The 12,376-nt window shown below is 36.7% G+C and overlaps 1 protein-coding gene across 1 annotated transcript in view; it reads left to right on the forward strand.

Moving 5' to 3' along the window:
• LOC135201811 (cyclin-dependent kinase 5 activator 1-like) overlaps positions 1 to 12,376 on the forward strand; it is a 165,215-nt gene that overhangs the window by 151,509 nt on the left and 1,330 nt on the right. Inside the window, exon 2 of the mRNA XM_064231080.1 lies at positions 6,726 to 12,376. This exon is cut by the window's right edge and continues 1,330 nt beyond it. Coding sequence (XP_064087150.1) covers positions 6,726 to 7,160 — 435 coding nt within the window. The 3' untranslated portion in view covers positions 7,161 to 12,376. The remainder of the gene's footprint in view (positions 1 to 6,725) is intronic.

The following is a 12,376-nucleotide window of genomic DNA, read 5'->3' on the forward strand; positions in this document are numbered from 1 at the left end:
CAGCCCAACTTACGTAAACAGAATCCATAGAATCGGAGAGTCTGCTTTCCAGGGCTTCTCTTCCTTCCCATTTATCCCTCTCTTGGTATTGGAAGACTGGCAAGGATTTATTATTATTATTATTATTATTATTATTATTATTATTATTATTATATTATTATTATTATTATTATTATTATTATTATTATTATCGTGATAGAGAGCTTTTCCCTACTTATATTATTATTATTATTATTATTATTATTATTATTATTATTATTATTATTATTATTATTATTATCTTCGTCACAGTGCAACCATTGGTAGAAAAGCAGATGGCTAAAAGCCCAAGAGCTCCAATAGGGCAAGTAGCCATGTGACGTAAAAGGAAAAATGATGGATAAGAACTTAATCATCTGTATAAGAGAAATAACTTGGAGAGACAAATATTAACACAACACTTGAACTATGAAATGAGCACTTCATCATGTAATCGAGTTCCTACCACTCGATTACATGATGACACCTAGTTTGAGTTTCAGTTCCAACCTGGTCACGGCACACCAAGTGACTGACTGATTGGTTAGTCACTAGACAGACTTGTATATCTATAACTGCAATCTTTAAATATTGTGAAAGGTCTTCTTTTTTTTCTCGTTAACTTTTTCTTATTTGTAAATTAATTAATTATTTACTCTGATACTCTGTTTTCTCATTGAACTGGATTCCTAGACAAAAATTGTTCTGGGTTAAAAAATGGTAACAATAATATTCTGTAGCAAAACGTATTTACCTGTCTGCCTTAAAGGGGATAGGGAATCCAAACACAAAGAGAAGTAGCCACCGGCTTCGAGGTCACTGTTGAAAAGGCTGTCAGCTAAGCGCACTCGAAATACTTAAAACCATAAACTTCTAGCGTTAAAGAGGAAATGTTAGAACGACTGGCCAAAACCACATTTGGATATTTCTAAAACGATTTCGAAGCATCAAAATTCTTTCAAATACTTAATACAGTAAGATATTTCCCCAGCATTCATTTATTTTAAGTATTTACTTTAAAAAGATATATGGAAATCAAAACATATTCGTGTTTGGCTTTCCAGGAACAGGACTTTTCGTTTGTTCTTGAGGTGGGTAGAGGACGCCCTGACATCATCCAGGGTAGACCATGGGTAGGGAGGACCTGGTTTTAAAAAAAAGTTGGAGCGGGGGGGCGAATGTGGGCATCACCACAATGCTGACATTCATGGGCTCCAGTTACAGAGATAACTGGCGTTGCAATATTGCTGGGAACTCGCAAGGGTAAGCGCTTTCTGCCTTGGGCAGAGATAATAATAATATAAATAAAAACGGATGCATAGAATTTTTATTTTAGCTCGTTAATTAAACTGGAAGTTGAAGCTTTTGGAGAAAATGAATCGTTTGCTCCGTACTTATACTGGAAACGCATACTTAATTATCTTAAATAAAAAGACGAAACTGTTTGTATCAAAAAATTATATGAAGTAATGAATGTAGGAAGCTATAAAAACTATGATAAAAAAAAAGTGTAACTACTCAAACGTGAGTTGGCTGTCGACAGCCAGATAAGAATTGTCGAGTAATAAGTTAGACAATTTATTTATCTAAAATGAAAACATTGAACGTGGATAAAAGAGTGAATAAATATGATACATATACGTGTATATTATATTATATAATATATATTATTTATATATATATTATATATAGTAATATATATTATATAATATTATATTATATATATTATATATATATTTATATATATCTAATATATTATTTATATATATATTATTATAATTTATATTATTTATTATATATTATATATATTATATATAATTTATATATATATATTTATATATAAATTATTTATAATAATAAGTAATATATATAATATATTATATATATATATATATATATATATATATATAGTGTGCGTATGAACTATCGAGAGAAATAGAGAACAAAGAGAAGAATACCAGGAGAAGTAAGGACAGTAGTAAAGGTTCCCCCGATAACAACAAAACATTAACCTTTCAGATAAAACGCAAGAAATGAGTTTCCAGATTGCAAAAGCTTGCGCTATTGCAATACAAGCTCCTTGCACCTAAATCTAAGCACAACAAAAGCAAACTTTTCAGAGAATAGGCGTAAAGCCATAAGTATATACTACGTTTAAATCAGCAGTCTTTTGTAAGACTCGATTTTCGCAGGGACTTGAGGAGCTAAAAAATATTTTCCATTAGACCGCACGCCGCGGCGGTGGGAGGGGGGGGGCGGGGGGCGGGGTTGTTTTGGTAGCACGGGCATGAGGGGCTACCAGAAGGGAGTTAGGCTAGGTGTGCCCAGCTCTCCCGTTTAACCCAAAGTGGGCGTAAAACTCGCTCTCCGGCAATCAAATGATACTGACCCACATGAAGCTGTAAGCTGTGCTGAACGTCCCACTCAGCTGAGCGGTTTCAGAGCATATGCTTGACGCACGCAAGCCGTGCTTCTTTTTGGATGCAGATTTCTTCACTCTGGAAGGTGCTTTTATAGTTACCATCATTTCTGTTATATATAGCTGCTGTTTTTGCTGTGATGTCATATATATATATATATATATATATATATATATATATATATATATATATATATTATATATATATAAAGAAAAGTGTACGTGCTGATTCACTCATGAAGTTGAAAATAAGAAAGCTATATCGGTTTAAATAAGTAAAAATCTTCGTGTGGTAAAGAGAGACAAAGTCCATCATGCCACTCCTCTTTGCTCTTATTCCCATTTAGCTTCAGTTTTTCTCTCTCTTTCCTCTACATTGGCGCCCTCTTTATTCCATCTCATTAAAGCGCCAAGTAGTACCGTTCTTAATGTTCGCAATTATTCTGGAGTTGATACCAGAATAGTACGAATTGGTAATGAAAGGTAACTTCTTTACTTTTTTTCGTTGAGTAGCTAATTTGAAGAGAGAGCTAGTTTTATATTAATTCATGACCTCTTAACAGATTTCTGAAAATAGAATAACTAAGCCTGCTATTTATCACATGAAATTTTAGGAGTTTTTACTACAGTTATAGACATATATGATATACTTTGGTCGGAGATATATATTATATTAATATAATATATATATATATATATATATATATATATATATATATATATATATATTATATGATATAATATTAATATATATATATATATATATATATATATAATTCATGTATGTATATTAATATACCTATATGTATGATGTATGTTTGTGTGTGTTTGCTTGCACCTATTGTATGTGTACTTATGCTGGTGTACGTACGCTTGTATAAATTTTTACTGCACAGGTATTGTACATACGTACATATTTGTATGGACTAAACATGAGGCAAAGGCGTGAAGCTTCCTAAATAGAGTTCATAGATTGATACGCGTGTGATTGTGAGAGAGAGAAGAGAGAGAGGAGAGAGAGAGAGAGAGAGAGAATGACCATGAGGATGTCACGTGACTTCCAGGCTGCCAGAATTTTCTCATTAACGATTTATCTAGACGTGTGGCCTCTTGATAAGCTTGGCAAGGACGGCTCCTCTCCTCACCCACCGCGTCCTTTTGCGCCTATAATCTTTGCCTTGACCTTCGCGCGCGACCTTTTCCCCTCAGTCCCTATGGCTTCGGGAGCCTTTGTTTTGGAGCCGAAGTCGACGTCGTATAGAAGGGTCGGGATGATGATGGCCGGTGGATGGAAGACAGAGAAAGGGAGAATTTCAGAACCTTGCAATATATATATATATATATATATATATATATATATATATATATATATATATATATATATATATAATATATATGTATATTATATATATGTTTTATAATATATATATTATATATATATATATATATTAATATATATATATATATATATATATATATATATATATTATATAATATATATAAAGCAAAGCTTGGTCTAGCATGTCTGCTAAATTGAAGAGGTTTGCCAGTAATAGAAACCAATATATTTTTGTATGTCGAAATATTTTTAATGTGCGGAAATTATATTAGTTGATATTATATATTATATATAATCTGCTTAAATAACAGATGCCTAATACCAGAAATGAAGGTCTGCATTTCAACACCCAATGTAATTTTTGGGTGCCAAAAATACTTCGTTGTAACCAGGTTGAAGTAAGTCTCCCTTCGTCCAAGAAATCAATACCGTATAAATAAAAAATCTTAATCATCTGTCGTAAGAGGTACTCGTTGTCGAATTCATTGTCATGATATGCTCTGAAATATTCTTCAGAACCTTTAGTTTGGATTAAAATAGATTCAAGCTGTGAGTAGTGCAATCGCTTGCAAGTGTGCATTCAATCGAAGATCGACTTTGCCACCTCCTAAGAGGTCCTCTTGCTTTATATGAGAGAGAGAGAGAGAGAGAGAGAGAGAGAGAGAGAGAGAGAGAGAGAGAGAGAGAGAGAGAGGAGGGGGGCGATAGCTTTGTTAAGTCATTCTCTTCTTTCTTCTCTCTGCGTTCACACGTTTTTTATTTTATTCATACTTCAGGAAATTATCATTTTACTCCTAACTACTCATGAATGTTAGTCATGAAATGTTCTCTTGGGTATGTTGTTGTTGGAAGTAAAATGCTCATGCGCCATTGCGTGCATAAAGGCTATAATGCCTCTTAACTTAGTACGGTTACTCAGGAATGTGCGTTTGTCATGAAAAGTCATATTGGTCAATGACAGGTGCATATCTAATAAATAAGAAATAAAAAACGGGCACACGTACGTAAAAATGCGATTAATAATACTAAGCGTAGGTGAACTAAATGAACATGAAGATATAGATTGATTTTGGTTTACACAGGGTACATGTGCAAACGTATGTATGCTCGTGTGTGCGTGTGTGTGTGTGTGTTTGTGGACGAGATAGTAGTTGAAAACTAGTTAAAAATCCTTCACCCTCTCTGACTTCTTTCTTTCTTTCTGTGCTTCAGAACCTGTATTAGAGTAGTGATGGTAATTGGGAATTATAGGGTCGGGGATCGTGCGCGGGAGGTCTTGTACAGTATCTGGCTTCGTCTCTAGTCAAGGTTGACCTCTAATCAATATCTAATGGTAATATCTCTACTTCCTGCAGGAGTCCGATCGCGTGATGGTTTCAGCATTCTGTTTGGTAGATGTCACACGGCATTCTTGCTGATTCATAACGTTCGGATGGCAGTAGTTTCTGTTTGTTTTGTTCGATTCTAATATTTACATTATTATTGCATTAACTGGAAACCTCAAGGTTAAGTTTTTAAGTTTGTGGCCACCCGTGGCCGTGTTCTATATGAATAGTTATGGTGAGTACATATATTTTTAAAAATAGATTTCTACAGAGATTTCGGGAATCTGCTCGATTCCCGAAAGCGCTCTGTAGAAATTTATTTTTAAATGTATGTAGTACCCATACATAACTGTGGATTTATTTCTCAATTTCAAGATTAATGATACTACGAGCATTTTTAATAATAATAATAATAATAATGATAATAATAATAATAATTTGCTGGAAGTAAACCCTCTTTTAAACATGTTTTATTAAAAGTGATTGCTGCCTCAGCTGCATTAATTTTATAAAGGTTCTTCTCTATTTTCCTAATTATTGTTTTTTCATTGTTGCTTAAACTGGTGGGTTGCTGAGGCAGCAATCACTTTTAATAATAATAATAATAATAATAATAATAATAATAATAATAATAATAATAATAATAAACGAAGGTATGATTTGATATACGATGAGAAATACATTCTTTAAATAGTCTTCTGGAAATAGTATTATCTGTCAAACCCTGTTAGATAGATTGGCTTAGGAAATCAGGCTTACGTAACATCATTCGTTAATGTTGCGTGCCGGAGAGTTAATGACCAGAAGTTCACACCTGTGGCACATTCCTTCGAAGCTGGTTGCATTCTTGAAGTGGATATTTACTTTTGGTATTTTCAGATTTCTTGTAGATACAGATCACTGTGCATATATTTATGTATACGTGCGTATGTATGGTGTGTGTGTAAAAAACAAAAGTAAGCATTGTGTTGGACAATAAAGGCTGCCTGTTGTGAACGTCTGTTCGAAACAGATGCCATTTTCAAGGTTGCTGTAATTTAAAAACAACATTGTCGCATGGGTTTGACAGTTCTAAGAAGGTCTTCGAAAAACGAGGAGAGAGAGAGAGAGAGAGAGAGAGAGAGAGAGAGAGAGAGAGAGAGAGAGAGAGAGAGAGAGAGAGAGAATGTGTGTTTAGTTGGAATTTTATTTTTGGGGAATAATTTGCTCCTTATTAATAAAAACCATAAACTGACGATTATTACCTGTCATGTTATTAGTGGATCAATTACAGTGTTCATAAGTTTGTAAAAGGTATACCTCTTGTAATGTAAAGGTGTGAAATATATTATGTAATTTTCATGACTTGCTCATTAACTGAGTCTCACATTGTACTGTTGAATTTACATATTTGTAGAGAATAGAAAAGAATTTAATGGAGAATTTGCTATTAGAAAAATGGATCATGATATAGGTTTTATCGTAGATAGGCTTGAAAATGGTTTATGATATTATTAGTTTATAATTGTAGCTTTGCTTTTAAAGTCTAGCTATTCTCTGTATTATTAAAGAATTAAGTACATTGATGTCATTCACTAAATCTTTCCCTTGTGCAAATGGCTGAACGATCTTTCCTTCTTTTCAGGACATCGCGTTCATCAACCCAGCCAATGTCGTGTTCGTGTACATGTTGGTGCGCGAACTCGTCAACGAAGAGGTGCACAGTGAGCACGAATTACAAGCCGTCGTCCTCACCTGCCTCTACCTCTCCTACTCTTACATGGGTAACGAGATCTCCTACCCTCTCAAGCCCTTCCTAGTGGAGGAGGACAAGGACCGCTTCTGGGACAGATGTCTCTTCATCATCAACACCTTGAGCTCCTCCATGCTCAGAATTAACGCAGAACCTTCCTTCTTCACCGAAGTCTTCACCGAACTGAAGGCCTGTGGACAGCAGCAGCAACAACAGCAGCAACAGCAGCAGCAGCAGCAGGTCGTCCTCACCCAACAGACAGTGGTCCAACAGCAGCAGGTGGTGCCCTTGGCAGTACCTCAGGCACCACAGCAGACTGCCGCTTGAAATGTGTTGAGAATGTATAACGCACACTGTTTGTAGGATTACTGCTTGTTAATTGTTGTTTAGGAAAGAACAAGGTCAGCAGCAGCTCTGGTGGAGGCACTGAGGAACCTAGAGAGTAGTCTAGAATGCCGTAGGGAGAGTTAAAGAGTTAGGCAAAGCCCACTGGAGAATGTAGTAAGGAATGGTTTGTTGACGTAGTTTTGCAGTACGTAAATCAATCGTATGGCGACAGGAAGAAAACCTTTGGAAGGGTTATTGAATCTAAAGACTAGAGAAATTAAACGCAAAACAAATCTGGGACAGGCTTCGGGCCTTCCAGAACTGCCCTCTATGTCTTCCAGGGCATTGACACCCCTTTAAAGATAAACCTCTGTCCAGTCATAACCGAGTCCACACCTCTGTGTCTCTCGTGAGCTCAGAAGTGTCTCTTCGAGCCAAAGTCAAGGTATTCGTGTTGTTTTTAGAAAGTATGGAACAAGTGCGACAAGTCTTCTAGGTTCCCTAAATATGAGCAGTGTTGGTTTATCTGGTTGCTGGTTCAGTCAGGGTTGTTGATTCAATGTTTTGTCAAAAGGACTGTTACCTAACCTGAGCTCCTCCCCTTTGATTACCTGCAGAAAGAAAACTCAGCACCAGCTGGTGAGTCACATCTTACCCTAGATAAGCCCCAAATACGGGACAATAGAATAGCAAGTAAAGTGACTTTGTCTCTAATGGTGGAAAGAACCAGATGAAGTAACAGTTTGGAAAAGAAAGTGCTACCATGAAGCTGTAATGGCATTTTCACAACAGACTGATGTGTGTGCAGTCAAGACTACTAGAAAGAAATCTTTTGCAACCATATGACTCTAAAGACTTCATGAAAGAATGACTTTTTTGTCATAAAAGGAAAGGGTTTTGGATACCTAGTTAAAAAAAATCATTTATATGAACGAGGAATTTTTTCCCTTGAAGAAAAGTTCGCTGCATAGTCACTATTTGAAAGCAGTTGCCTTTGCAGAGAATACGTATGCAAAAATAGCAGTATGTATATCAGTTATTCTGTTGGTAATGAACTACAGTACTGTATACTTTTTTATGACCAAAAATAAGAAGTAAGTAATAATCTCTTGGCCATTGCCTGTGCAGCCTCTGTAAGATTAATATTGTCTTATATTTTCTTTACATCCCTTTGATATCTCTGTCGCCTATTCGAGAATCTGAATACAGTGCAGCTGTCTGTGAGTATTTTGTTTTTTCCTCAAATAAAATCTGGTATGCAACATAAAGGAAGCTGCATGGTAATGTCAGCCGTTTCTCAATCCAAATGTCTCTTCAGGAAATGAGTTAATCAAATACGGAGTAAATCGATGTTGTGATATTATTCACTTTTGATTTACAGCAACTTAGGATAGCCATAGAAACTCTTTTTCTACATAGAGGTTTTAATGAAGCTGCGAATTTATCAAGAAAAAGTTTTTTGTCATAAGGATTGATGATGATGGAGAAAAGCAACAAATCCAAAGTTCTTGTGATCGTATTAGGTTGTGTTTTAGTTTTAATGTCAAGGGGCTGATTCTCTCCTTGAGCTGCCAACAACAATACCAAAGATTTTTTTTTTAAATGTGTGATATTGTCAGCTGTGTTAGAGTCATGCATAACTGGAAAAACTAATTTGTAATAGTGTTTGAAGAGAAAGAAGTGCAAACACTGGAAAGTGCCATGACCACTTCTTACAGATGCCAACAATTACTACCATTGGTTCGAGTGTTTCGGTATATGGTTATAACCCTAGCATAATTAATATGGATGAGCCATGTCATGAACTCACTTCTATTTCTACAATAGACTACTGGGAAATACGCCATTCACTGTATACCGGAATTCTTGCTTGGAAAAAAAAAAAAGTGTGTAGTGAGTATCCAATGACAAGTAGTATACCCTCAGTCGCAGACCTTCTGTCCTTCGGAGTGAATTTGGAAGCTGTTGGCGATCTGAACTTCCTGTATCGAATCGGAATGCCATCAATGGCATGTTGTAGAGAAATTGATGGCCTCTGATTGATTACCGGGTCGTTCATATGATAATCAGCGGTCTACCAATTATCAGCTCTTTTCTCTCTCTTCCTCTTCTCTGTCGCGCATCCAGTTGTGCTGAGCTGAGCTTGGGATGAGGCTGCCACACCTGCCACTAGAGCCGTTCAATCGAGTTGCAAACACCACTTGCTGGTTTCAGCAGGCCTACAGGATTTGTGGAGAAGAGTTATTTGCAGTGAAGTCGAAGAGAAACGGTTGGGAAACCCTCTTCGAGTCAATTGTCAGAGACGAAAGAGAGGAAAAGGGAGTGAAAGACAGTCTTCAATATAACTTTCACATTGGCTTTTCTATGGCTCCTTTTAATATCTCGTGGGAAGGTAAACAAGCCGCCGACGGCTTGAGGACCAGCCTTCCTGACAGCTAACGTCGATGTCACAGGTCATGTCTACATCGTCATATTTCAGTCAACTCTATAATCAGCAGACTGTTGCTGGTACCTCATCCGGTGACAAATAGATATCGATACTATCTAGCGTCAATTGATCCTGTCTAACAACTGCATGTGGAGAACTGCTTTGCTACTGATTCATGCTTAGGTGGAAAAGAGTGACCATGGTCCTATGAGCTTAGCACATCTATTGTCTTATCTATTTGCAGCAGTACAGCTGCTGTCCTGCTGTTATTTAAGGGCCAGCCAAATTCAGAGAACATATTCAACGTATAAGCCGTGCAGTTACAGAGTCAAAGGTTTTGTCAACTATTATCATATTGATAACTCGAAGTTGGAATTACAGAATCGTGTTGGCTTATAATGCACCTCTTGTTATGTCTTCAGTGGCATGGATTGGTTATCTTCTCTAAACTAGGTTGCAGAGAGTAGCAACAAAACATGACTCTATTTTGATACTTGACCACCGACTATCACAGTCCTTTCTTGTGTAGTTTTGAGCCTTATTGACCACGGCTCGAAGGCTGATAATCAGTGGCCACGGAACTGTACATTTATCGACCCTAGCAACTGACTACTTTCGCATGATTTTTTTCTATTTTATATAAGTCTCGATTTCTGCTGTCGACTTACATTCTGAAGTGCTTTTTTACGTTAAAAAAAACGGGTGAGTTGGCTGAAGACCCCAAGGGAATCGGCTTGTCATTTGTAGCAAAGGCTGTACATGAATCAATGACACATACAAGACTTGCTGGAACTTGAGCTGACAATAACAAAATGATCAATGACCTCCTGGTATTCTGCTTGCTTTACTGATAGAAGAGAATCTGGGAAGTTGACCTAGGTCAACCTTGGCTCAATTTGTAAGGAACCGCCTTTCAGTATATGAACCAACATTCGGGAGAGTTCCATTTCCAAGCTAAGTTACCGCATCCGATTTTCTTAACCGTGTTGAGTGAACCCACCCCACAAGCAACCTGCCAAGTAAAGTAACCCCCCTTCAAGGTGATGGAAGGGTTACCTAAGTGAAAGAAAAGGAAATCATTGTATTTTATCGAATGTCATACCAATGTCAGTTTTCCTTACTAGGAATGGTACATATAACTTATGATAATGATAAATCCTGCCTTTCTGGTAGGAAACAAGCCATTAATTTAAAAAGTTGCCAATGAAATTAACGGACCGATTGATCGGACTACTTGCTGTCTCGTTAATGTCAATGTCAGCAGCGACGAAATGTTGATTGTGAACGGTTCTTATTCTGATTGGTGAGAGAAGAAAAACGTCAATTTTATATTCGTAGCCGATCATTCTAGCGACAACAGTCTACATCTCCAAAAAGTAAAACCATTTCGCGACTTTTCCTCTCCCTCCGATACGTTCTGTGGACTCTCGGACGAAGGCACTCAAGAGCGAATCTCCTCCTCCAGAAGGATGAGCAGCAATACCAAGGCATCCTGGAGAGAGACAAGTGGCTGGCTGCCTTGGTTCGGAGACTCGGCACAGGAACTCCTCCTAGACAGACAGACAGAGACAGTCAAAACCTGCCGGAACCCAGAATCTCCTGTCATTCTCATTTACCCTTGTACTCCCTCATACTCACCACCTCATTCTACCGGGGTTTCACGTCAGAGAGAAAACAAAACGGAAGGAAGCTCATGGTGGCGATAGGACTATTACCTACTGCTTATCTCTCCTTCGTACTCATGCCCTCTTGCCAAATTAGCAAAGCATGTATTTTGATGAATCCGAAGTCAATGACCTCAGTGACAGACGTGAATCCAATTCGAGGCAGAAAGGGGTGACTTAGAAAAAAAAAAAAAAGCTAGTGAAAGTGAGACTGAGAAGGCATTTTGCCTTTCACTCTTTCTTTTTATCTTTGGTTACCTTTTTTTACTGTAGATTTTGAGGAAAAAAGGGAACAGAGAACCAACAAATTATTTATTCTTGCAGGATTGATGATTGTTTCTATTTCTTACTTTCTACTAATACTATTGTGAAACCTCTTTCTTCGGCGTTTGTGCTCTCCGGAAAGATATTCATATCTCTATTAAAAACCAATGAATTTTAAGTAATATTTCTTTCTAAAATTATGGTGGAATTCTCAGGTAATCAATTATGCACAAACATGTGTTTTGATTAATAATTGACTTATTTCTTTATGATATGAATATACTAATAAAAATTGGATATATTCGCAAAAAATTATGAAGACATTCCTTATATTTCTCGTTTCATAGCTTCGAAATAATGTAATCGGATTGGAATCAAAAGCTGAATTTACATTAATCACTGTGTTCTTACTCTTCAAAAATTCAAACTGCCATTTGGGTATCTTTTTTTTTTATTTCAGTCCAAATTTCAAGTTTTCTCGTGTCTTTCCGTGCTTTACAAACTATTCGGTTTACAGTTAAACCATTCGGTTTACAGTTAAACCATTCGGTTTACAGTTAAACCATTCGGTTTACAGTTAAACCATTCGGTTTACAGTTGAAAGGGGCGCCTGAAAACAGCTATCATTGCAACGTATGACTTACGTTTGGCCTGGAAGGTTCATTTTCTTCCCTTCTAAAATTCGACGGATATAAGTCAGGGGAATAATCAACATGCTGCTTGTGTTTCTAACATGTGACAGACTCAAGCTTCATTGTCCAAATTTCGGATTTCTCCACCGAACGCTCCTAGGAATTTCCAGTGATGGAAAAAGTGCTGTTGGAATGAGCTTCTTCAGAGCGTCTCGCCCTTGAGAGAAG

The sequence above is a fragment of the Macrobrachium nipponense genome, chromosome 28, assembly GCF_015104395.2.
Source record: "Macrobrachium nipponense isolate FS-2020 chromosome 28, ASM1510439v2, whole genome shotgun sequence".
Taxonomy (NCBI): Eukaryota; Metazoa; Arthropoda; class Malacostraca; order Decapoda; family Palaemonidae; genus Macrobrachium; species Macrobrachium nipponense.